The sequence below is a fragment of the Euleptes europaea genome, chromosome 21, assembly GCF_029931775.1.
Source record: "Euleptes europaea isolate rEulEur1 chromosome 21, rEulEur1.hap1, whole genome shotgun sequence".
In the NCBI taxonomy this organism is placed as follows: domain Eukaryota; kingdom Metazoa; phylum Chordata; class Lepidosauria; order Squamata; family Sphaerodactylidae; genus Euleptes; species Euleptes europaea.
In genome coordinates, this window is record NC_079332.1 from 12006656 (window position 1) to 12031357 (window position 24702).

At 45.9% G+C, this 24702-nt stretch overlaps 1 protein-coding gene and 1 non-coding gene across 2 annotated transcripts in view; both read left to right on the forward strand.

Moving 5' to 3' along the window:
• PDGFA (platelet derived growth factor subunit A) overlaps positions 1-24702 on the forward strand; it is a 50297-nt gene that overhangs the window by 20758 nt on the left and 4837 nt on the right. Inside the window, exons 3-4 of the mRNA XM_056866307.1 lie at positions 12324-12428; positions 15588-15775. Coding sequence (XP_056722285.1) covers positions 12324-12428; positions 15588-15775 — 293 coding nt within the window. The remainder of the gene's footprint in view (positions 1-12323; positions 12429-15587; positions 15776-24702) is intronic.
• Positions 9167-9238, forward strand: TRNAA-UGC (transfer RNA alanine (anticodon UGC)). Its single transcript has one exon. It is a non-coding gene; the product is annotated as a tRNA-Ala (tRNA).

Consider the following 24702-nt stretch of genomic DNA (forward strand, 5'->3'; position numbering starts at 1 on the left):
TTAACACAAGCCAGACGTCAAGCAGGTTTGCAGGCTTGAGGGCGAGCACGTTTGGGAAGCAGGCAGGCAAGCGGGCCAGGAACGGATAGGGCTGATGGAATAGCCTCGCTAAAGGGGGGGGGGACTGGGACGGGCGCTTTTTTCTTCATCGGCAGAGTGTAATTTATTCCCCCCGATTCATAGAATCACAGAGTTGGAAGGGACCACCAGGGTCATCTAGTCCAACCCCCTGCACAATGCAGGAAATTCACAACTACCTCCCCCTCCCCACACCCCAGTGACCCCTACTCCATACCCAGAAGATGCCCAAGATGCCCTCCCTCTCATCATCTGGCTAAGGTCATAGAATCAGCATAGAATCGTAGAGTTGGAAGGGACCACCAGGGTCATCTAGTCCAACCCCCTGCACCATGCAGGAAATTCACAACTACCTCCCCACACCCCACACCCTCAGTGCCCAGAAGATGGCCAAGATGCCCTCCCTCTCATCATCTGCCTAAGGTCACAGAATCAGCACTGCTGACAGATGGCCATCTAACCTCCTCTTAAAAACCTCCAGGGAAGGAGAGTCACCACCTCCCAAGGAAGCCTGTTCCGCTGAGGAACCGCTCTAACCGTTAGAAAATTCTTCCTAATGTCTAGACGGAAACTCTTTTGATTTAATTTCAACCCGTTGGTTCTGGTCCGACCTTCTGGGGCAACAGAAAACAACTTGGCACCATCCTCCATATGACAGCCCTTCAAGTACTTGAAGATGGTTATCATATCACGTCTCAGTCTTCTTTCCAGGCTTCTCCACATACCTCGAGTGAATATTTTTCTGTCCTCTTTGCTTGAGAATATCTGCAATAAGAGTTGGTGCTTGGTAGTACAGTCAGATTAGGGCAGGGGCCTCCGCTGACTGGCTTTCATATCTCTTCATCAGCAGGAAAACAAATCTTTCGCTTGCTCGGGCCAGGTATTTTTATATATATATGATAGGGTAATTGGCTCAGGTTAAACATTGGAAATAACTTCCTGATTATGAGACTGGTTCAGCACTGGAATAAGCCGAATCGGAAGACTGCGGAGTCTTCTTTGGACCAGGACCAAGCGATAAAGCGTTCCCTGGGTTGAACTTGCTTCAGGATGCAGGTGTGTGTGAAAGTCACATGTTTGGACTGCTCCCATTTTTTTTTAAAAAAACAAAACCTGTCTGCCATATAAGCACCAAAAGTAAAACCTTCGGGACAAAGCACAATTTAGTGCCGTCCCTGACCTGGAGAAAACCCAGGCTCGCCCGATCTCGTCAGATCTTGGAAGCTACGCGGGTTCGGCCCTGTTTAGTATTTGGATGGGAGCCCACCAAGGAAGTCCAGGGTCACTATGCAGAGGCTAGGGTTGCCAGGCGGAGCCTGAGGAGGGCATGGTTTGGGGAGGGGCGAGACTTCAATGCCATAGAGTCCAATTGCTTTCTTCAGGTGAACTGATCTCCATCAGCTGGAGATCAGTTGTAATAGCAGGAGATCACCAGCAAATACCTGGAGGTTGGCAACCCTAGCAGAGGCAGGCAATGCCAAACCACTTCTGAATGTCTCTTTGCCTCGAAAACCCTACATTATCTGGACATGTACAGTTCCAATAGGATTTTTTAAAGATGAAAGTTCTATGCATTTGTTTTTCTTAGTCTTTCCGCCTGTTAAGGCGTAGCTGTATCTTGACCCATTTGTGTCTTGGTAACCTCTGTTAATTTACATACAGTCATGCCATTCCGTATTTTCCTCTCACCACTCCCCCACAGAAGGTTTCTTGTCACTTTTCCAATTTTGGGGGCAATTAACATCTTTGCACCCGCTAACAAATTGCCCAGAAGAAGCCTGTGTTCTTTCCAGAATCTTTTACATCCTTTAGTAGAAGTACCCGTGCTACAGGCCTTAAGGATATCCCCTCTAATTTTTTTTCATGTTTAATAATAACGTGATATTGAAGAGAGAGGAGAAAAACCACAAAGAAGTACTCTCACAAGTAATAGAGAAGTACTATAAATATTACAGGGAGTTAAGTAATGATTTGTAAAGTTTATTTTAAAAGAGGAGGAATAATTGAAAGCCTGCAAAAGTAAGAGAATGGGTAGGGTTGCCAGGTCCCTCTTCGCCACCGGCTGGAGGTTTTTGGGGTGGAGCCTGAGGAGAGCGGGGTTTGGGGAGGGGAGGGACTTCAATGCCATAGAGTCCAATTGCCAAAGCGGCCATTTTTCTCCAGGTGAACTGATGATCTCTGTTGGCTGGAGATCAGTTGTAATAGCAGGAGATCTCCAGCTAATACCTGGAGGTTGTACAAGTAAACCAATCAGCACTCAGGCTCCGCACCTGTCACTATATACTATAAAACCAACAGAGAAGTAGCTAACTGAGTGCTAATTGGTTTACTTGTACAGCCATTTATTTCAGCATAGGGTTTGTTTTGTTTTCCAATACCTGGAGGTTGGCAACCCTACAAGTGGGGGACATAGACGGACTTGTGAGGGGAACCCACTGTTTCCTCTTTCCCCGGAAGCCCCCATAAAATTTCCCCCTTTCCTGCTTTTTCCCCTCCACCCCCTTCTATAGGGTTGCCAGCTCCCAGTTGGGAAATACCTGGCCACTGAGGAGTCATTAATGTCTTAAAGCTACAGGAGCTGCTTCTATTATTTTAGGGGTTTTAATGCCCCAGTGCATTTTTAAAAAAAGATTTCAGATTTCTCTGCAAATCTGGGGCTTTTTCTCCCCAGGTTCATAGAAAAATCTGTGTTGCCTGTTCATGACTCCCATCTCTGGATTTAAGTATCCACAGATTTGGCCATGTTGAGAATTAGATATATTGATGATTTAATCTTGTTACCTTTGTAGGGCATGATTCAGATGTAACAACAAACCATTTTTTAATACTTACATAGACAAGCTTGGAGAATCCTTCATAGTTGGATTTGAGCCACGTGCTATGGTTTGTTCTCTTCATTGCAAATCAGGATTTCTAAGCACCGGATTAATCCTGGTTTGTGGAGAAGCCAACACACCATTATTTGTGGTTTGGATGGACCGACAAACTGTGTTTTGCCATGAACTTGGAAGTGTTTAATTATTGAACCGTGCACAGAGGGCAGAGAGAGTGCGTAGGCCTGAGGGTGCTCCAGGCTTATTCGCATAAAAACAAAACATGGTGTGTCAGTTATTCCTGAACCATGTTTAAGATTTTCACCAGTCACTACTTAAGCAAAAATCGTGCTTCTTTGACAAGACGCCCTGAACAACTTATTTAGGCGGGACTATACCACTTTATTTTGGATTGTCTCATCATAGGGTTTTCAAGGTAAAGGTTGGTCAGAAGTGGTGTACCAGTGCCTTCTTCTGCACAGTGCTAACCAGGGTTAGCTGTAGTGGCATGGCCGTTGTCTATGAAAGATCCACCACCAGCGTCACCTTCCACTATTGCTGCTGCCCGGTAGCTAACCTTCAAGGATTCCTCTGCCCCCAATCACCTTGGAACTGCCTGTTTTCTTCTGCAGATGTGGCCATTGATTCCTTAGGGGGGTGGATACATCTTCGTCTGGTGTCTCAGCTGTGACCATTCTGTCTTGAGTGACTCTGCTAGGAGCTTAGTCTCTTGATAAGAGTCTAGACCCCTTACGGTATTGTTCTCAGCTTCCCTGACACTCACAAACCCCCTCACCACATTAAGGTGTGCGTCCAAAAGTGTAAGGATGTGTCACTGGCCACCAAGATTAAGTTAATTCGTGCCATCGTATTCCCTGTTACTATGTACGGGTGTAAAAGCTGGACATTGAAGAAAGCTGATAGGAAGGAAGTAGGTTCCTTTGAAATTTGGTGTTGGAGGAGAGTGTGACAGATACTATGGACTGCCAAAAAACCCCAAATCAGTGGGTTATAGATCAAATAGAGCCTGAACCGACCTTAGAAGCTAAAATGACTAAACTGAGGCTATGGTTCTCGTAGGTTATCCGGGCTGTGTAACCGTGGTCTTGGTACCAAGACCAAGGTTACACAGCCCGGATAACCTACGAGAACCAATGAACTCTGACCGTGAAAGCCTTCGACAATATTTTGAGGCTATGGTGTTTTGGTCACATTATGAGAAGACAAGAGTCACTAGAAAAGACAGTCATGCTAGCAAAAGTTGAGGGCAGCAGGAAAAGAGGAAGACCCAACAAGAGATGGATGGACTCAATAAAGGAAGCCACAGCCCTCAGTTTGCAAGATCTGAGTAAGGCTGTCAAAGATAGGTCATTTTGGAGGGCACTGATTCATAGGGTCACCATGAGTCAGAAGTGACTTGACGGCACTTAACACACACTCACACACACACACACACACACACACACCACTTTATACCAACTTATTTAGGTAGGATTATACTGCAAGAATTCCTGCAGTTGTATGATACTACCAAAGTAAAGCTTCCTTTGTTGCCACGTTTGAAGAAATGACAGGGTTCATCTTATATACAGTCAGCACGTATGTCATATTTTGGCCCAGTGCCTATGGTATTCATTATCATTTATCAAGTTGCATGGTCCTTAAAATGCTATAAATCTTGGAGAGAAGATCTGGGTACACTCGTGATGTTAAGTGAATTTGCCAAAAGTCAAGTTTCAAGTTGCCTCATGGGTCCCTTGATACGTTGCCACTATATTTTTAATTCAGCAGTATAGCATCCACGTTGGGGAATGATTTTGCATCTTATTGCAAGTCCGAACATGATTCCCAAGTGTGTGCAGATCACAAAATCTCATCAGGTTTGCTCTTTTGCAAGCATTAAAGTTACTTATTCTCCTGTCTGCCATGAAATCTTGATGATAAAGAACGGAATAAGAAAGAATCAAAGCTCTGGGTGGTTGAGATGGTGGCTCAGCTAAAGTTTTGTCTTAAATACTTAACAGATCAAATGTTTCTTGTCTGTCTCTTTTCTATCAATACCCAAACCCATATAGAGGTACCATATTTTCCCAAGATTAACCTCCTTGGACATGGGTCTTATGTGCTTAGGGTTTTCAACCTCCAGGTAGCTGCTGAAGATCTGCTATTACAACTGATCTCCAGCCAATACAGATCAGTTCCCCTGGAGAAAATGGCCGCTTTGGCAATTGGACTCTATGGAATTGAAGTCCCTCCCCTCCCAAATCCCACCCTCCTCAGGCTCTGCCCCCAAAACCTCCTGTTGGTAGCGAAGAGGGACCTGGTAACCCTATATGTGCTATCAAGTTGCTTCCGGTGACCCCATGAATTGACGACCTTCAAAAATGTCTGATCATTAAGCTTTCCTCAGGTCTTGCAAACAGAGGTTCCGTGGCTTCTTTTATTGAATCACCCTCCTCGGATACTTGCCACCAATACAGAGCGGTCTATATGTCAATGTGATGACGTCTTTTAGTTTGGCAGTCCTACCCCCTTTTCCGCAAAATGTTTTGCTGCATGTTGTTTGCCGTTACTCTGGGCACTTTTATTGTTCCAACCATTTGCTGGTTGGGGACGAACCACCCCATCTGGTGTTGAAAATAGGGTTGCCAGCTACGGGTTGGGAAATAACCTGGAGATTTTTGGGGCAGAGCCTGAGGAGGGCGGGGTTTGGGGAAGGGAGGGACTTCGATGCCATAGAGTCCAATGAGAAAAGCCGCCATTTTCTCCAGGTGAAGTGAACTCTATCAGCTGGAGATCAGTTGTAATAGCAGGAAATCTCCAGCTACTACCTGGAGGCTGGCAACCCTAGCTGGCAGCTCTGAGTTGGGAAATACCTGGAGATTTTTGGGGCGGGGCTTGGAGAGGGGAGGGATTTCAATGTCATGGAGTCCAATTGCCAAAGCGGCCGTTTTCTCCAGGTGACGTGATCTCTTATTGGCTGGAGATCAGTTGTAATAGTGGGAGATCTCCAGCTACCACCTGGAAGCTGGCAACACTAGTTAAAAATGATGTTGGCTTCCCCACACACCCCAAAATGGAAGGGATCTCTTGAGAACTCCTGGGCTTCCTGCAAACATTCACCCATCTTTTTAATTCGCCTTTGAGCCTCGGAAGTGTGCCGGGGCCAACTTTTCTCAGTTTTTGCTCATGAAAGCCACGTGTGTTCGGAACTCGAACAAGAGCCTACAGACGGCACTCAAGCGACTCGGCCTCTGGAGTCGCCTCTTATGAAACATTTCCATTGTGCCGCAAAGGGCGTTCTGCTGAGCCAAGCATTGGAACGAACCGCTCTTCATGCGCTGGAATCCGGCCGCTTTCTCTCCCCGCCGCCTCCCTGGGCTTTTCGGCCTGCTGCCGGAGAGCTCCGCTGCCCGGCTCGCCTCCCCCATAACAAAGCGATAGCCCCGCGCCGGTTCTGCTCACGATAAGCGAAACGCCAAGTTTTTCTGTCTTTTGCTTTTTCTCATGGCCCTTTCACCCGTGCGGTTGGATTATTTAAAGAACAGGACATGTCTGGATTCGGTCCCAGAGTTTGCACTCGTTTCAGAAGCCGCTCCGAAAGGTTAAGGTTCTCCATAAAGGATTTGTTCTGCAACAGAGAGGCTAGAAAGGAAAACCCGACGGGTTGCTACTTGTTCTTAAATTATTGAGCCTTTTTTAAAAAGTGAGTTTATAGAGGTAGCATTGTTACTGTATGGTAGGGAGAGCGAGCGAGCAGCAATCATCACTGCTTTTTTTAAAGTGCCTAAAGATGCTAGCTGCTGTAGAACAATAATTAAAAACCACACGGCTCTGTCCTCAGGCGCCCAATCTCAGAATCTGCAATATTCAGGTTTGTGTTGTTGGGTGTTTATTTTAAAAGTTTGGATTTGTGTGCATTATATCCTTTGCACAGCTTCTAACATCATTCGCACTGCTTCATGGCATCATTGTCTGGTACTGCCTGGCGTTTACCAGGAAAAAGATTTTGGCCAGACCTGGGGGTCTGTTCTGAAAATCACCTGCTGTGCAAATATGGACAAATCAGCATGACAGACACCTCTGCCTTCTCGTGGTGTAGTGGTGAAGAATGGTAGACTTTAATCTGGAGAACCAGGTTTGATTCCCCTCTCCTCCACATGAGCAGCAGCTGCTAATCTGGTGAACTGGGTTGGTTTCCCCACTCCTCCACATGAAGCCTGCTGGGTGACCTTGGAGTAGTCATAGTTCTCTTAGAGCTCTCTCAGCTCCACCTACTTCACAGGGTGTCTGTTGTGGGGGAAGGGAAGGTGATTGTAAGCTGGTTTGATTCTTCCTTAAGTGGTAGTGAAAGTCGCCATTATAAAACCAACTCTTCTTCTTCTTCCTCTTCCTCCTCTTCTTCCTCTTCCTCCTCTTCTTCCTCCTCCTCCTCCTCCTCTTCCTCTTCTTCTTCCTCTTTCTCTTCTTCTTCCTCTTCCTCCTCCTACCAAAAAGCCCTCCTGAACAATTCTGCATAATTTTGCACATTGCCTTTCATAATTTGCCAGCTTTTCCTCGAATGGAAGAGAAACAAATGACGCAAACAAAATTATCTGTTGCTTGATTGATACCCAGGCCACAGAGTTCAGATTGCCCCGATAGAGAATATTTATTTCATTTACAGGGGTTAACTATCTTAATCTGATTTGGGATTCCTCCACTCATTGCATATGCTAACCGTCTCTGCATTTTTTCTTCATCAGATTTAGTAGTTATGCAATAAGATGTCGCTCTATCCCTGCATTTTATGGCCCCTTGACAATAATTCTCCCCCCATCCTCCTACAATAAAATGAATGAGTAGTGAAGGATCCACTCATGGGGTCTGAAGAAGTAGGCTTCACTCCACAAAAAACAAGTGGCAAGAAAATGTTGTTACTCCTTTAAAACGCTACAAGATTTTTAAAATGTTGAATAAATGTGAAATTGCAAACTTTCCTTAATTTTTTGTTAATGAGCGTGGGGATGAGCAGAGTTCAGGGGAACAGATGCTGTCTGTGTAGAAGGAACTACGTTTAGTCTCGGGTGTCTCGTTAAAAGGAACTTAGTCAAACAGGGCTAGGAAACATAAGAACATAAGAAAGGCCATGCTGGATCTGACCAAGGCCCATCAAGTCCAGCTGTCTGTTCACATAGGTGCCTCTAGAAAGCCCACAAGCAAGACGACTGCAGCAGCATTATCCTGCCAGTGTTCCACATCACCTAATATCATAGGCATGCTCCTCTGATCCCGGAGAGAATAGGTATGCATCATGACTAGTATCCATGAATACCCCTTTCCTCCACAAACATGTCCACTCTTAAAGCCTTCCAAGTTGGCAGCCATCACCACATCCTGGGGCAGGGAGTTCCACAATTTAACTATGCGTTGAGTGAAGAAATACTTCCTTTTATCTGTTTTGAATCTCCCACCCTCCAGCTTCAGCAGATGACCCCGCATTCTAGTATTTCGAGAGAGGAAAAAAAGCTTCTTCCTGTCCACTCTCTCCATACCATGCATAATTTTATAGACCTCTATCACGTCTTCCCTTAACCGCCTTCTTTCCAAGCTAAAGAGCCCTAAGCATTTTAACTGCTCCTCACAAGGCAGTTGCTCTAGTCCCCTGATCGTTTTGGTTGCTCTTCTCTGCACCTTCTCAAGCTCTGCAATGTCCTTTTTGAGGCGTGGTGACCAGAACTGTACACAGTATTTTGAGTGTGGTCTCACCATAGATTTTGTACAAGGGCAGTATGATAGCAGCAGGATATCCCACCTCCCCTTCCAAACTTTGACGTGGCATGCAGGGAAATAAAGAGTGCTGTGGAATCTCGCGCAAAACAGCACTGACGTTTTGCCACCGCTCTGCATAACAGCATGCTACCTGAATGTAATGTACAAGGAGTGATATACAAATACTTGGCCCTCAGATGCCTGCCCTAACAAGTCAACGTGAACGACTCCACGAACGCTGCCAGCCTCTCTTGGGAGGGAGCTCTGTTCCTCACTGTCAGATTTTTTTGTTTTTAAATCTTACACTGCAGATGGAAACTGGAGCAGGGACCCCACTGCAGGTTCTAGTAGGTTTTGAGCCAGGTGTGCTTTCATTCTTACAGAAACGGCGCTCCATACGGTATCGCAGGCTGTAGAGCAGCCTGGTAAATAAGTCCAGAAGAGTTATTAGCCAGTCCAAATGTACCGTAGCCTGCCAGAGATATGTGTGAGCCATCGACTTTCAGAGGTCCCACAAGCAGAAGGGGGCTGTGGCTCAGTGGTAGAGCGTCTGCTTTGCATGCAGAAGGTCGCAGGTTCAATCCCCGGCAGCTCCAGTTAAAGGGACTAGGCAAGTAGTGTTGGAAAATCTGCCCTTCAAGGATGGTGTCACTTGCCTGCACATTAGGAGGGGGAACTGACCACAAAGTCAGATAGATAGACAGGACAGGGGAAGGTCATCTCTAGTTACACCTTGCCCTCATTTCCTGCCCCTTTGACTTTTAGAGGATGTATTGTTAGGGAAACTTCCCTTCTTTCTCTCTTCCTTTTCGCCCATCATCCAAGCCAGATCCAACAAGTAGGTGATGTGAAATACCTCTGCCTGAGACCCCGGAGAGCTGCTGCCGCTCTGAGTGGACAATACTGGTTTTGATGGACTGAGGGTCTGAGTCAGTATTAGGCAGCTTCATGTGCTCAAGAGCCATTTAATTGGAAGTGGTGTGAATGCACTATGCATTTATGTTTGCATTTATTTATTTATATCCTGCAATTCTCCCCGGTTGGGGGCTCAAGGCGGCTCTCAGGACATTGTCCTCTCCGCTTCTGTTTTCTCACAACAGCCCTGTGAGGTAGGCCAGGGTAAGAGTTTGCCCAAGGACACCCAGCAAGCTTCCGTGGTCAAAGTGGGGGATTCGAACCCGGGTCGCCCAGGGTCCTAAATCCTATCCACTATACCACACTATACCACTCTATCCACTATACCATACTGGCTGTCAATGGGGGGGGGGGGAGAATTGGACCATTATGGAGGAGTGTTCAGACAATTCCTTCTAAACACTGCTCAGGGATTAGGTGGTGGCTGCAGGTCTCCCGGAATTATATCTGATCTCCAGACCACAAAGATCAGTTCCCCTGGAGAAAATAGCGGCTTTGGAGGGAGCGTCCTAGGACGTTACATCCCTGCTGAGCTCCCTTCCCCAGACTCTGCCCTCCCCAAGCACTCCCCCCTCCAAATCTCCAGGAATTTCCCAAGTGAGGGTTGGCCTACGCTTGGCCCCTGGCCCTGTATACTGTGCCTGAAATTAAATGGACGCATAGTGTTACAAGAAGTAGAGAGGAGTTTGTATGTTGTTGTGGATATTTTCCAATTGACTTGTAAGCGTTGGTATATGACTATTGGAATGTATTAGGTGGTGTACTATACACCTTTTCACATCTGATATTACATTTTGTTCCTTAAAAGCTGGGCAAATCTCTGCTGGTACTTTATTTGAATACACAATACCGCAGGCTGACTTATTGAGTTGCCATAACCTCCGGGTACTAGCCGGAGATCTCCTGCTGTTACAACTGATCTCCAGCTGATACAGATCAGTTCACCTGGAGAAAATGGCCGCTTTGGCAATTGGACTCTATGGCATTGATGTCCCTCCACTCCCCTCCCCAAACCCCACCCTCCTCAGGCTCCGCTCCTAAAACCTCCTGCCGGTTGCCAAGAGAGCCATGGCAACCCTACAAATTGTGGCAAAATATTACGGGGGAGTTAGTAACAAAGCCCTACACTAGGGTTGCCAACCTCCAGGTAGCAGCTGGAGATCTCCCGCTATTGCAACTGATCTCCAGGCGACAGAGATCAGTTCCCCTGGAGAAAATGGCCGCTTTGGCAATTGGACTCTATGGCATTATATCACACCTACACCCCTCCCCTCCCCAAACCCTGCTGTCAGGCTCCACCCCCCAAATATCTCCAGGTAGCTCCAAACCCAGAGCTGGCAACTGTACCCTACCCCGAGCACAGTTCACTCACTAGGGACGAGCTTTGAAGCTGCAATCAAGGGGTGTGTCGGGTCTTCACATGTGCCTTTTGAAAGTACTCTCAATCGGAGCTTGTGAACTGAGAGGTTCGGGTATATCACTGTATCGAATAGTGAATGGCTGGCCCTGTGCGGATAGCCCAACGCTTGCAACGGGCTCAGCTATCTTATTACCCTGGGTTCTGTAAACCTGGGGGAAACCCTAAGGTTCGTGGGGGGAAAAATCTTACAGAAATAGGAAAACCCTCCCCCCACTCCACAGGGCAATCTTGACGTTTGTGAAGGAAGGAAGAAGATTGCCAGAGTGTGGAGACCCGTTTTGGGATGCTCTGTACAGTGCACAAAAAGACTGGAGCTGATGGTGGCAGTGAGGGCTAGAAAGGGGGATGATATGGTACCCGAGAGCCAGCGTGGCGTACCATACTTTCCATCTAAGATGCTCTCTGGTAGATATTCCCAGATTCCAAGGCACAAACGTCTATGCTCTTGCAACTCTAACTCTATTGACACCATTGATCATATAATTTAGAATGTCCTCTTTATGAATGTCTGCGGGAAAGATTGCTATCTACTTTATTAGCTACCAAAAGGTTTTTGAATAATGATCTTAAATGTCAGTTTCTTTTGAACCATTCGACCCCTGAAATAACTAAGACGGTGGCCCAATATCTCACAGAAGTGCTTAAGATTAAAACTGCTTTTAATTAGTATATCTTATAATATCTTAGTTTATATGGAATTTTATTATATCCATCCAATCTATATTATGCTTTAAGTGTATTTTATATGGATTTATGATTATGACATCGCAATTATGCCAATAAAGGTCTGTGCTTGTGCTTGTGTACCATATCATACCACCGTGGTTAACAGCGGTGGTTTGGAGCGGTGGACTCTAATCTGGAGAACCGGGTTTGATTCCTCACTCCTCCACATGAAGCCAGATGGGTGACCTTGGGCCAGTCACAGCTCTCTCAGCCCCACCTACCCCACAGGGTGACTGTTGTGGGGAAGGGAAGGGAAGGAGATTGTAAGCCGCTTTGATTCTCCCTTAAGTGGTAGAGAAAGTCAGCCTATAAAAACCAACTCTTCTTCATATCTAACCCATTTATGGAAACACAAGGAATTGATTTTATATAATCTTTAAGATATAAATGGTTCTTACTAATCGATTAGAGTGGTACCTGCTCTTGTCGTCCCCTGTTTTGGCCACTTGGGTGCAAAGGTGTGGGGACGATGGACACACAAAGGAAGGAATGCCTTTCCGCTTCTTTGTTCTCCCCAGTTGTATTGCCTGATTTCCCCCCCCCCCAAAAAAAAAGGGAACGGGACTTCTGCTTTCCTTGCAAGACACTGAACCCACGGTCTTCCTTTTTTTGTTCTTCAGGGTACGACGATGCCTCGGAAACAAACTTGATACCGCACGGCGTTCACACCGCAAAACACGCGCAAGATAATCGCCCCAGACCCATTCGTAGGAAAAGAAGTATTGGTGAGAAACCGAAAATTCAGCTTATTGAATGAGAGCAACAAGATTGGTTGGGAGGGATACAGGGAGTGTGGAAGGAACTGTGGTTGGCTCTGAAATAGTTTTGGGTGTGCCTGGGAAATCTTTGGGATTGCACACACCTTCCTGGTCCTCTGCTAAACGCCCACGAAATGAAATGCATCCTCAACAAACCTTAGTTTTTTTCATCAAACCCACAAACTATGGTTTGGTGGTTGCCTTCTTCCAAACCACAACTTAATCCTGGATTCAAAACCATGTTTAGAAGGAGGAGAACAAACTTTGGGGTTCTGGTGAGATGGCATACTAAAGTACTGTAAAAGGGGAAGTATTTCATTTGGTAGTTGGGCTCAGGCGAGGGGAGGGAAGAATTATGGGAGCCCAGGGATTTCCTAGCCTCACTCCTGTAATAACTGACTCTAGTCATTATGTGTAAATCTTGTCATTTTTTAAAAAAAAAGAAGAAAGGGGGAAATGACCTGATAAACTCAAAAGAAAAGAGTTTGTATTTTTTATTCTTTTCCGCAAGTCGCTCATTCTTTGGTGGGTAAGGTATCTGGGAAGGACAGGCCCAAGGAAATTCTTTGCATTCATCTTTCGTGTTTGAGCTTGTTAACAGTACGATACAAGTTATAGGAAATGAGATGCTGTGGATTTAATGTACATTCAGAAAGTGTGTTCTAGTTATATTAGAGTACCACAAGAGAAATGCAGATGTCCTAAATAAATTTTATTCAAGGCCTCTGGAAGTCCAGCGTGCCCATCCACAGAAGAGACTGCTCGTTGTGTCTCTGCACGATTCACGGCTCTACCCTCGTCTCCTAACCAGTCTCCGCTTGGGGGTAGGGGCAGATGATTGGCCTGCGTTTGTGCATGGAATGTGATTGGCCATTCACTCGCTCTTAAGGCAAAGGTACAGCAGGATTACCTGCCCTCAGAGGAGCCTGCCTGTTGCGGTGCTGCATGAGTCACTGTTCCAGGCTTGCCTCCTGTGACACACTTAGCACAGTGATTTGTTCAGACACACAGGGAGCAGAGAGGACTCTTCTGAGATTGTAAATTCTTACTCTTTTATATTCTTAAGTAAAAACCTTGACACTTAGACCTTAGGCAAGGGTTAATTGTTAAATTAGCCTCCGTTTTTAATTTAAGGGAAAGTTTCCCTCAACTATTAGACGTTTGGAAAATATTGACGTGATTTTAACATGAGGAAGGTCTATTTTTAAAAAAAACAAATCACTTTTAAAAAGAAAAGACAAACATCAAGTTTGTTAAATCTTTCAGTAAACACTAGTAAATAGGGTGGTGAATAAGGCCGTTAACTTCATTTTTAAAAGATGAACATGTTGAGATGAGGGAGTCTTAACATTTTAGAAGGCTGTGATTGCATAGAAAATGGTCCTGAATTTCTGGATTTTTAGTTTCTGAAATGCCTTCCTGAAGCATGCCTTTGTAGCCACAGCCTGCAGAGAAAAGGCAGGGAGACGGGCAAGCAATATGACCTCATGTAGGGATGGGCAACTGGGAACACCGGACCTCCAAGCTGACGCTGTGCAGACCACCAACCCGGCAGCGTTACAAAGGAGAATGCATTCTTTTCTTTCCATCATTGCTGATAACTCTAGCAAACCAGTTCACTCAGAAAGGTGAAGACAGGAGTAACATTTTTGAAGCAGTGGGGTCATTCAGGAAACACCCCTGGCTGCTTAATAACGTACCTGTTGCTCTCCAGCACATGTTTTTGAACTCTTTCAGTCCTGGGTTCTGCATGTGCGCAGCAAAAGCCACACCTGTCCCTTCCTCGAAATCAGGGTTGCCAGCCTCCAGGTGGGGCCTGGAGATCTCATAAGAAAGGCCATGCTGGAACAGACCAAAGTCCATCAAGTCCAGCAGTCGGCTCACACAGTGGCCAACCAGGTGCCTCTAGGAAGCCCACAAACAAGACGACTGCAGCAGCATTTATCCTGCCTGTGTTCCACAGCACTTAATATATTCGGCATTCTCCACTGATACTGGAGAGGATAGGTATACATCAAGACTAGTATCCATTTTTACTAGTAGCCATGGATAGCCCTCTCCTCCATGAACATGCCCACTCCCCTCTTCAAGCCTTCCAATTTGGCAGCCATCACCACATCCTGGGGCAGGGAGTTCCACAATTTAACTCTGCATAGTATGTAGAAATAGTTCTTTTTATCTGTTGGAGCAAAAGGGCGGGGTTTGGGGAAGGGAGGGACTTCAATGCCATAGAGTCCAATTGCCAAAGCGGCCATTTTCTCCAGGTGAACTGATCTCTATCGGCTGGAGATCATTTGTAATAGCAGGAGGTCTCCAGCTACTACCTGGAGGTTAAACCCAAAATCACACAGAAACCATATTATCCAATAAATCATAATTATATTCCAATAATTAAATCTACAACCTAGTAGTAGGTATAACAAACACAGTCAGGTAACATATAGAAATATGTTAACTTGACTAGCCTACTTAGGCAGAAGGAGCAGTTTATACCTATGGGGAGTTTATATCTATAGTTGATAGGCTAAAGGAAATATACAACAACTGAAGAAATTAAGGTAGAGGAACTGATGAAGAACAGAAATGGCCATCTTCCTTGCCTGTCTGACATCTGATGAACCTTTATTCTGCTATGAAAAAAATATTAGACATATATATTAGAAATAGATATTTGTATACTTATCTGTATTCACACTTCTGGGGATTTTGATGTGTAACCATCTGTTTTGTATATTTCTATATGTTACCTGACTGTGTTTGTTATACCTACTACTAGGTTGTAGATTTAATTATTGGAATATAATTGTGATTTATTGGATAATATGGTTTCTATGTGATTTTGGGTTTAACTACTGAGTACACAGAAGTGTCTATGTTTTGCCACTACCTGGAGGTTGGCAACCCTAAGTATACACAGAAGTGTCTGTTTTGCCTCTACCTGGAGGTTAGCAACCCTAAGTATAGGCCAGCTCCATGCGTTCATTCTAATACTCTCTAACAATAGTAGACACACCCCACATGCCCAGCTAGTCCCTGCCCAGGAATCGCCTCTTCTAGCAAACAGTTCGTGGCGAGGTACGCATTGGTGGCAGGTTGTTTATCCGGCGTGCTTCGTCCCCTTCGCAGAGGAAGCCATTCCCGCTGTCTGCAAAACCCGCACCGTCATCTACGAGATACCTCGGAGCCAAATCGATCCCACGTCGGCGAACTTTCTGATATGGCCGCCGTGCGTGGAGGTGAAACGCTGCACGGGCTGTTGCAACACCAGCAGTGTGAAGTGTCAGCCGTCGCGGATACACCACAGAAGCGTCAAGGTGAGGGCAGGTGCACCGTGGAATGCCAGAGGGTGGTTCTTGGGTGGTATTTTCCAGTGTCCATGCACATGTCCCGTTTGGTATTGATGCCAGGTTGCTTTTTTTTTTTATCTCTAGCCGTCAAACGGATATCTGTCTGTATTTCGTTAAGGGGATCGATGATTCAGATTTATTAATACAGCATAAGCCAGTAAAACACACATGGGTTATTTATACAAGAAGAGCCCCGTGGCGCAGAGTGGCAAGCTGCAGTACTGCAGGCCAAAGCTCTGCTCACGACCTGAGTTCGATCCTGACGGAAGTTGGTGTCAGGTAGCCGGCTCAAGGTTGACTCAGCCTTCCATCCTTCCGAGGTAGGTAAAATGAATACCCAGCTTGCTGGGGGTAAAGGGAAGATGACGGGGGAAGGCACTGGAAAACCACCCCATAAACAAAGTCTGCCTAGTAAACATCGGGATGTGACATCACCCCGTGGGTCAGGAATGACCTGGTGCTTGCACAGGGGACCTTTACCTTTTTGTATTTATACAAGAGGTAAAAAATTACAGCAGTTCAACTAAAAAACATTCCTAGTTAAAATTTCCAAATAATTTATAATAGACTAAAATTGACCAAATTATGTTTTAATCTAATTGCAATTGCCCAACATTAGGGGGTCGATCTTTATATGCTATGGCACAAAAATTGGTTACCTGTTTTGCCATCTGGGCATTCCCTTCCTAGAGGAGACTCTTCATCTGAGCTGACTGCGATTTGGCTGAGCAGGGGAGCGATTAGCTTACAACGAGCTTCCTCGTAGAAGGAGCACCTGAGCAAAACATGTTCTATAGACTCCAATTCCCCCGACTTATAAGGGCACACCCATTCTGTTATTGGAAGCTTCTTAAATCTGCCTTGTAAAATCGCCGAAGAAGGGGATTGATGCATGCAGCCATATTCTCCCTTGGGCCAGTCACACACACTCAGCCTAACGTACCTCACAGGGTTGTTGTGAGGATAAAATGAAGAGAACAATGTAAGCCAATTTGGGTCTCCACTAGGGAGAATGGCAAGCATGTAAATGAAGCAAATAAATTAATAGATAATAGATATTAAGGAGTATTGCACGAGGATACAAATGTTGAAATGTGGTGTTGGAGGAGAGTGTTACGGATACCGTGGACGGCCAAAAAACAACAACAAATCAGTGGGCTATAGATCAAATCAAACCTGAACTGACCCTAGAAGCTAAAATGACTAAACTGAGGCTATCGTATTTTGGTCACATTATGAGAAGACAAGAGTCACTGGAGAAGACAATCATGATAGGAAAAGTTGAGGGTAGCAGGAAAAGAGGAAGACCCAACAAGAGATGGATGGACTCAATAAAGAAGCCACAGCCCTCAATTTGCAAGATCTGAGCAAGGCTGTCAAAGATAGGACATTTTGGTGGACATTGATTCATAGGGTCGCCATGAGTCGGAAGCGACTTGATGGCACTTAACGCACACACACACACACACAAATATACAGGGATAGTATCTGAGGTCCATATTGACCCACAGTGTTCAGTTTCCCCTATAATTCGACCCCCTCCCAAGGCTCCCCTGATCAGCAGATTCCCAGATAGGTCAGTTGAGTTCCTGTCTAAGAAGCTTCTAATGAGAAAGACGTCTCATTTTTCGCTCCCCACTGCTAAATTTTGCGCCATCGCAATTAAAATATGCAAAAACAGGGTGGGAAAAAAACTGTTAAATTCTTTTATACTTTTAGCAATTTTAAAATGGTAAGCCTGCTTTCATGTTATGCAATAATATTAATATCAGAGTTTTATCAATTTTTGTACTTTGTGTCAATTTTACAGCCTTATCAAGTTAGACAACTTGATGTACTAACTTCTGGCTGGTCAAATAGACCTTATCAATAAACTTGACTTGACCCTTCCCAAGATATAAAGAAACCTGTACTATATGGGTAACATCCTTCATCAACAGAAAGTATTGTTAAATGAGAATTGCCACCATATTCGAGTAATTTGTACCCCAATACTCTGCGGGGTGTTTTCATTTCCTCCCCGTTAACTTCGAATGGGGGTCTGTGACCCTGTTGGAGAAACTCAAATTAAAAATGCTTACACTAACAGTATATGTTGCTCTGAGCATGTTTTATAATAAGGGAATGCATGAAATATGTTATAACTACAGGGATAGTATGGGGGGGCATACAAACTGGTACAATTTGGTGGACCATTCGACATATTTGTATAATCCTCTGGGGTCAGCTGGGACCCCAAATCCGTGGGAGGCCGAAATAACACTGATTAGCAAACAGCCGGGATTAGGGCCTTTCCCACCGACTCCTATAGCCCTGCTCTAGATTTCAAAATGATAGAATGACTCAGGGGACATTTGAATGTTAAAAAAAAATATCCCCGTACAGCTTGTTTCCTTAATTAAATATTATGTAGGCTAAATTGGTCTTTTATTTGTGGAAACATAGTGCTTTTGATCTGATGGGTGGGGGAAATGTGTTTCATATAGGACTCGTGTCCTGGGATTTGTGAGTCTTATGGCTTCGTGCCCCATTTGCTTATTAGGCAAAATCCAATTTTTTCTCTCTGCTGCGGCTGGTTGAACAAACGTTTTACCAAGTGAATGGAGTTTATTCACTGTGTTGGGCTCCGCTCCGTTGTTGATTTATATTGGGAGAAAAACAGCAGAACCTCTTCAGAGATTCAGCAGACTGGTGCATTCTTGAAGGACTTGTGAACTTAGGCAGATCACGAGAGGGAGGGCAGGAAGGGTTGCATCAGCGCTTGGCTCTCATGGCCCTTTCTTACATGCCCAAGGTAATGCTGATTGCCACTTTGGGATCGGGAAGTAATTTCCCTCCAGGCCAGATTGGCCAGGGATCCTAGAGGGTCCCCCCCACCTTCTGGGCATGGAGTAGGGGTCACTGGGGGCGTGGGAGGGAGGTGGTTGTGAATTTCCTGCATTGTATATAGGGTTGCCAGGTCCCTCTTCACCACCGGTGGGAGGTTTTTGGGGTGGAGTCTGAGGAGGGTGGGGTTTGGAGAAGGGAGGGACTTCAATGCCATAGGGTCCAATTGCCAAAGCGGCCATTTTCTCCAGGTGAATTGATCTCTATCGGCTGGAGATCAGTTGTAATAGCAGGAGATATCCAGCTAGTACCTGGAGGTTGACAACCGTATGTGGGGAGGAGGTGGTTTGTGAATTTCCTGCATTTACAGGGGGCTGGACTAGATGGCCCTAGTGGTCCCTTCCATCTCTGTGTTTCTATGACTCTATGACTTTGATGCTGAACGGATCGGGTAAATATACAACATTGTGACGTCAGGACATTGACTGGATTGAACCAGACATTATGGAGGTTGGAAGGGGTGTATCAGAGAAGTCAGTGTGGATCAACACTTGGTTTCTTGTAAACCTTTTTTTGTGTAAACATGGGTGTGGGGCTGTGGGTCAGTGCCAGAGCAGCGGCTTGGCATGCAGAAGGTCCCAGGTTCAATTCCCCGGTCATCTCCAGTTAAAGGACCAGGCAGTAGATGATGTGAAAGACCCTCTGGCTGAGACCCTGGAGAGCCACTGCCAGTCCAGAAGAAAAAGGGATGTTGGTTTTTATACCCCGCTTTTCTCTACCTTTAAGAAGTCTCAAAGCAGCTTACACTTACCTTCCCTTCCTCTCCCCACAACAGACACCTTGTGAGGTAGGTGGGGCTGATAGAGTTTGGAGAGAACTGTGACTAGCCAATTCTTTTGGGGCCTGATTTTTAAAAGATGGGGGAGGATGATAAATCAGTGGTGTTTGGCATGCTTTCGACCCTCCCAGGTTCGGCCCCCACGGCTTCAGATCTTAGGAATCAGGACCAAGAAAGACTTCTTCTCGGAGAGGTGCTTCCAAGTCGACTTAAAGACGAACAAATGGCAGTTTTGTATGTCATAGGATGAAGGCCGTATTCCACATAATTACTTTGTTTGGAAAAAGAAACACTGGATTTCTCCCTACGCTGTTTAGCCAATTGTTTTTGTAAGTCCTCGTAACAGTGGTTTGTGTCAGGAGCCTGGTCTTTGACAATCCGAAAGCCTCACTCACGGGCGCGAAACTAACCACACCGTTTCCCGCATCCCAGTCGGTGCTGGGTTTAATAATGGGAAAAGTTCTGTTCTCTCTTGCCGCTGCTTGTGATAACAACGTCTGACGTTCAATTATTGCAATCCACACCCACCTTTTTAAAATGCTGCTGTGGTCCAAAGGTCTTGAGAAAATCCTCCCTGTTCAAAGTGTTAATTAAAAGATGAGACGTCAGATGGGAGCGGTGTATTCTTTGTCGAGAGGGGTTATCTGCCCTCACCGTCCCACCGCTAGTGTCCACACAGAATCCACCGTTATGTTCTCTTGCCTCAGATGCCTTCCCCTCTTTCTCGAGCTTTGATATAATTAATTGTTTCACAGGCTCTGGGGAAATTCCCATGTTCAGAGATGAATGGCTCGTGTGTATCGTAATCCAGAAGATCCTCTTTTGGGGTCACACAGAAGGTGGGGGGTAGGATCTGTTTTGCCCGTTCCCAGAACGGAGTTGAGAGCTCCCTTGTTCTAGATGGTGAGATCATAGCTTCTCCCTCAATTAGCTCACTTTGACTGGAAATACACCCAGTTAGTCGAGAGGCTGTCGTGTAGGAAGAGAGGGCAGAAGGTCAAACTAAGCATTTGTAAGACTGTTCCATGCCAGGTCTGGAGCAGCGGACCCTGGGTTTTCATGGCGGGATACGTAAGCTGTCCGGCTACCCTTCCTCCAAAGTGTGGTGGCCAGAAAACATTGCCAGATGAGCAGCCTCAACGGCAGAATTATGCTTATTAAGACTTATTATTACCCTGATACACACAACCACTGGTACACACAATCAATATACAATCCACTTCTTTCTTTTGTCCCACACTGTCCCCCCGGCCCATGGTGACTACGGCCAGGGCTTTAAAGAGGGCCAGAAATGTAGAAACGTGCGACTGAGCCAAGTCACAGCTGGTCTAGGAACATTTTTGGGTAATTTTTGTCATGGCTGACGGCTTTAATTCCCTAGTCTCTTTATTTATTCTCTGGAGGCAGCACAGTCAAAATACCCCTTGTCCCATCATACGGTCGCGTATTTTGACATTCCATTTATTTTATTTATTGAGTTTATTTACTGGGGATTTCTCCCTGTAGCTAGCATTATCTAAGGTTAAGAACATAAAAAGGCCATGCTGGATCAGACCAAGGTCCATCAAGTCCAGCTAGGGTTGCCAACAGTCATACTCCCCGCTATTACAACTGATCTCCAGCTGACAGAGATCGGTTTACCTGGAGAAAATAACTGCTTTGGCATTGGATTCTATGGCATTCAGAGATAATCTATGAGCACTGCACTATTGCAGACCCTACTATTAGGCTTGCCAACCTATAGGTGGTGGCTGGAGATCTCCCGTTATTACAACTGATCTCCAGCTGTTAGAAATCAGTTCACCTGGAGAAAATGGCCACTTTGGCCATTGGATTCTATGGCATTGAAGTCCCTCCCCTCCCCAAACCCCGCCCTCCTCAGGCTCTGCCCCTAAAATCTCCAGTGGCAAAGAGGGACCTGGCAACCCTACTGACTGTTCATAAACGTTATGAATGATCCCCTCAGCATGGGCAGTCTTCATTTTGCTTCCATATTCTCTAGCTTTGGTATATGCAATTGAAAATCTAGATTTTTGAGGGTATGAGCTTGCATGTGCCCAAGCTGGAAAATATGCACGTTGTCATAAGTATACAAAATGTACATGGTGCATAATGAGGGGGATCATGCATTCTGCAGTCTTACCTTTTGCACGGTTGGGTCACCAAAATTGTAGCATTCAGCCTAACAAGGCCCTTTGTGGTGATTAAACAGAAGGCGGGAGTATCTTGAGCTACTTAAGAAGTAGCATAGGATAAAAATAATCTGTCCTTTCACTATGCTTCTAGGTCTTATCACTTAGCTTGCAGTCCCGGCTTGTGTGAGACGTCCTTCCACCCCTTGTGAAATATGGTGGCATTAACTGGCCTTGGCAGTAGTCTGGGGTTACTGACAGAATGGATGAATCCCTTTCCATTTGCCAAATGGCCTTTCAGTCATTCGATCGGCTCCAAATCTTTGCTGTTCGCCCCGCTCTTTCTTCGGTGTCGTACCCTGCCATCTATTGTGCATTTTCAGGAGGATGGATGAACGTTTTAAATCCACCCTGCCTCGCAAAAGGCCCCATCTGTTAATTCCTCTCCCCCTAAAGCGTAATCCAGCTATAGCTTCTTGAGTCACTTTGCACAAACATCCTCGGTCCTTCAGCTGTTGCTTTTGTGCCGCGCCGACTTTGTGTTGTCTATTTAAACCCCGACAGAATGCCAGAGCGGTATCCTGGCGCTCTACCCTGACCCTTCCAGCCCTTTCGGAGCGGCCCGGTTCTGCCGGCCGTCATTCCACCCCGCTCTCGTTAATCCCCTTGAGAGCCTCGGAGAAGACCTGCCTTTCGAGAAAAGTGACTCCGGTTCAAAAGACGAATTCCATCATTTGGGAGGCGTTAAGACTGTCGTTCCTTCTCGTGAGAAGTTGAAGGCTTGCGCCCCTCAATTAGTTTGACGCAGGCTTCGACTTTGGATTCACTGACACCCCTTTAGACTCAGCCGCTTTGACCAGATACACCAAACCCTTGACATAGGACGCTCACATGGGGAAATGCTCCACCAGATGATACGGATTAAAAATTAGGGGTCGAGTATCTATGGGGACAGGAGCCCCGTGGCGCAGAGTGGTAAGCTGCAGTACTGCAGTCAAAAGCTCTTCGCACGATCTGAGTTCGATCCCGACGGAAGTCGGTTTCAAGTAGCCAGCTCAAGGTTGACTCAGCCTTCCATCCTTCCGAGGTTGGTAAAATGTGTACCCAGCTTTCTGAGGGTAAAGGGGAGATGATTGGGGAAAGCACTGGCAAACCACCCCGTAAACAAAGTCTGCCTAGGAAACGTCGGGATGTGACATCACCCCATGGGTCAGGAATGACCCGGTGCTTGCACAAGGGACCTTTACCTTTTTATCTACGGGGACAGGCCAACTTGCTGGCAAAGGAACATCTCTGCTTGTAGTTCATTCATGATGCTCAAACACTAGGTTTGGTAATTTTTTTAAAAGCATATTCTGTTCTGCATGCTATCATTACAGAGTCATGATATGGCTAGTTTTCTCAGCGCGTGTTGTGTGTTTACAATACGAAGCATGTCTGTGTGTACAGTGTTAACTCCATTTGAAAAAGACAGGGATAAAGGCAGCGGTTTATTTCTGTCTGAAGCAATTTTCTCCGACGTTGATTCATTTCGATCTCCAAAATAAGTACAGCCGATATGAAAGTTGTCCCATTTATGGCTGGGGTTCCGTCTTTGCCCTTCGATCACAAAGGTCTTAATCTGTGTTTGCTGTTGTAAATGGGATGGAATTAGTCATCCTTGGTGCTAGATGACTCAGATCCATCATACATTTCCTTTCAGGCTTTGCACTTGGTAAGAGTTGGACCGTGCCAAGAAGAGGTTGAGAGGGTTGTTCTCCAACCCGCAGCTGACCTTTTAGAGCAAAGCATTATTATGAGTTGTGGCCTGCCATAAATCTTTCCAGGGTGGAAGACTTGGCGGCCTTGGAAAATGTTGCAAGTTGTGAACATTTCGGAGTCTTTCTCTTTTGGCCCAAGGGCTGCGAGTTTTGCCCCCAGATAGGCTGGATTCTCATGGTCCTTTAGGGATAACTGCACCAGCTAACTGTAAAGCTTGAACCTCTAGGCTGTTTTAGTAAGTGTGGTGTAGTGGTTAAGAGCAGTGGTTTGGAGCGGTGGAGTCTGATCTGGAGAACCGGGTTTGATTCCCCACTCCTCCACATGAGCGGCGGAGGCTAATTTGGTGAACTGGATTTGTTTTCCCACTTCTACACATGAAGCTGGGTGGCCTTGGGCAAGTCACGCTCTCTCAGCCTCACCTACCTCACAGGGTGTCTGTTGTGGGGAGGGGAAGGGAAGGTGATTGTGAGCCGGTTTGGTTCTTGCTTACGTGATAGAGAAAGTCGGCATATAAAAACCAACTTTTCTTCTTCTTCTTGACTGTTTGGCCTTCGGATGCCAGCAAGATGCTAACTCTTATTTGTAAAGAATATATTCTGAGTGGCGGGAGTTAATCCCCCAGATATTTGGCGGTTTATGTGTGCTGTCTGTATTAAAATCATTCGTTTTTGAATACTCCTTGCTTGTGAGCTGAGAGAAGGGATAGTGCCCAACAAAGCTGATGAGGGGGTTGGAGACCATGCCCAATGAAGCTGGGAATCTCTGTGTGGGAGAAGAGATGCTTGTGAGGTAACATGATTTCCGGATGCTGTTTTAGCCCGAATCTGGAAAATGTGGGCAAAATGTGCAGGGAGATCGAGGCGAGTTCTGACGAGTGGAAAAGGCATGCGTAATCAAAAGGAAGCCCTGAAGCAGTTGGCGGGGGTGACTGCAGGGAAACGTCCCTGCATGAAAGGCCTTTAGTGACACAGTCAACATTGCTAGTGCTGCCGGCATCCCTAGACAGGGGCCCTGAATAATCTTTGCACTCTCGGTAAAGATTCCTGGCAGGTCATAGGAAGGAAAAGAATGTTGTGCATTCGTGGCTGTCCGCGTGGCCCCAGTATCTAGAATGGAAGCCCCTTGCATGCACAAAGGCTACATATTACAGCCTGCTGCTGCGAGATTAGTCAGCTAACTTTGTGTTTGCAAAGAAAGGCTGCATCTTTCATCGGGAGGAAGTTATCCAAGGTAGCTGGACAAGCATTTGTAGTAGGAGTGGCGCTTGGCCAAATATTTCTCCGAGGTGGGTTTCCAACATTGCACGATTTCCCTCGTAGGCTTGCTTCATTTTAAAT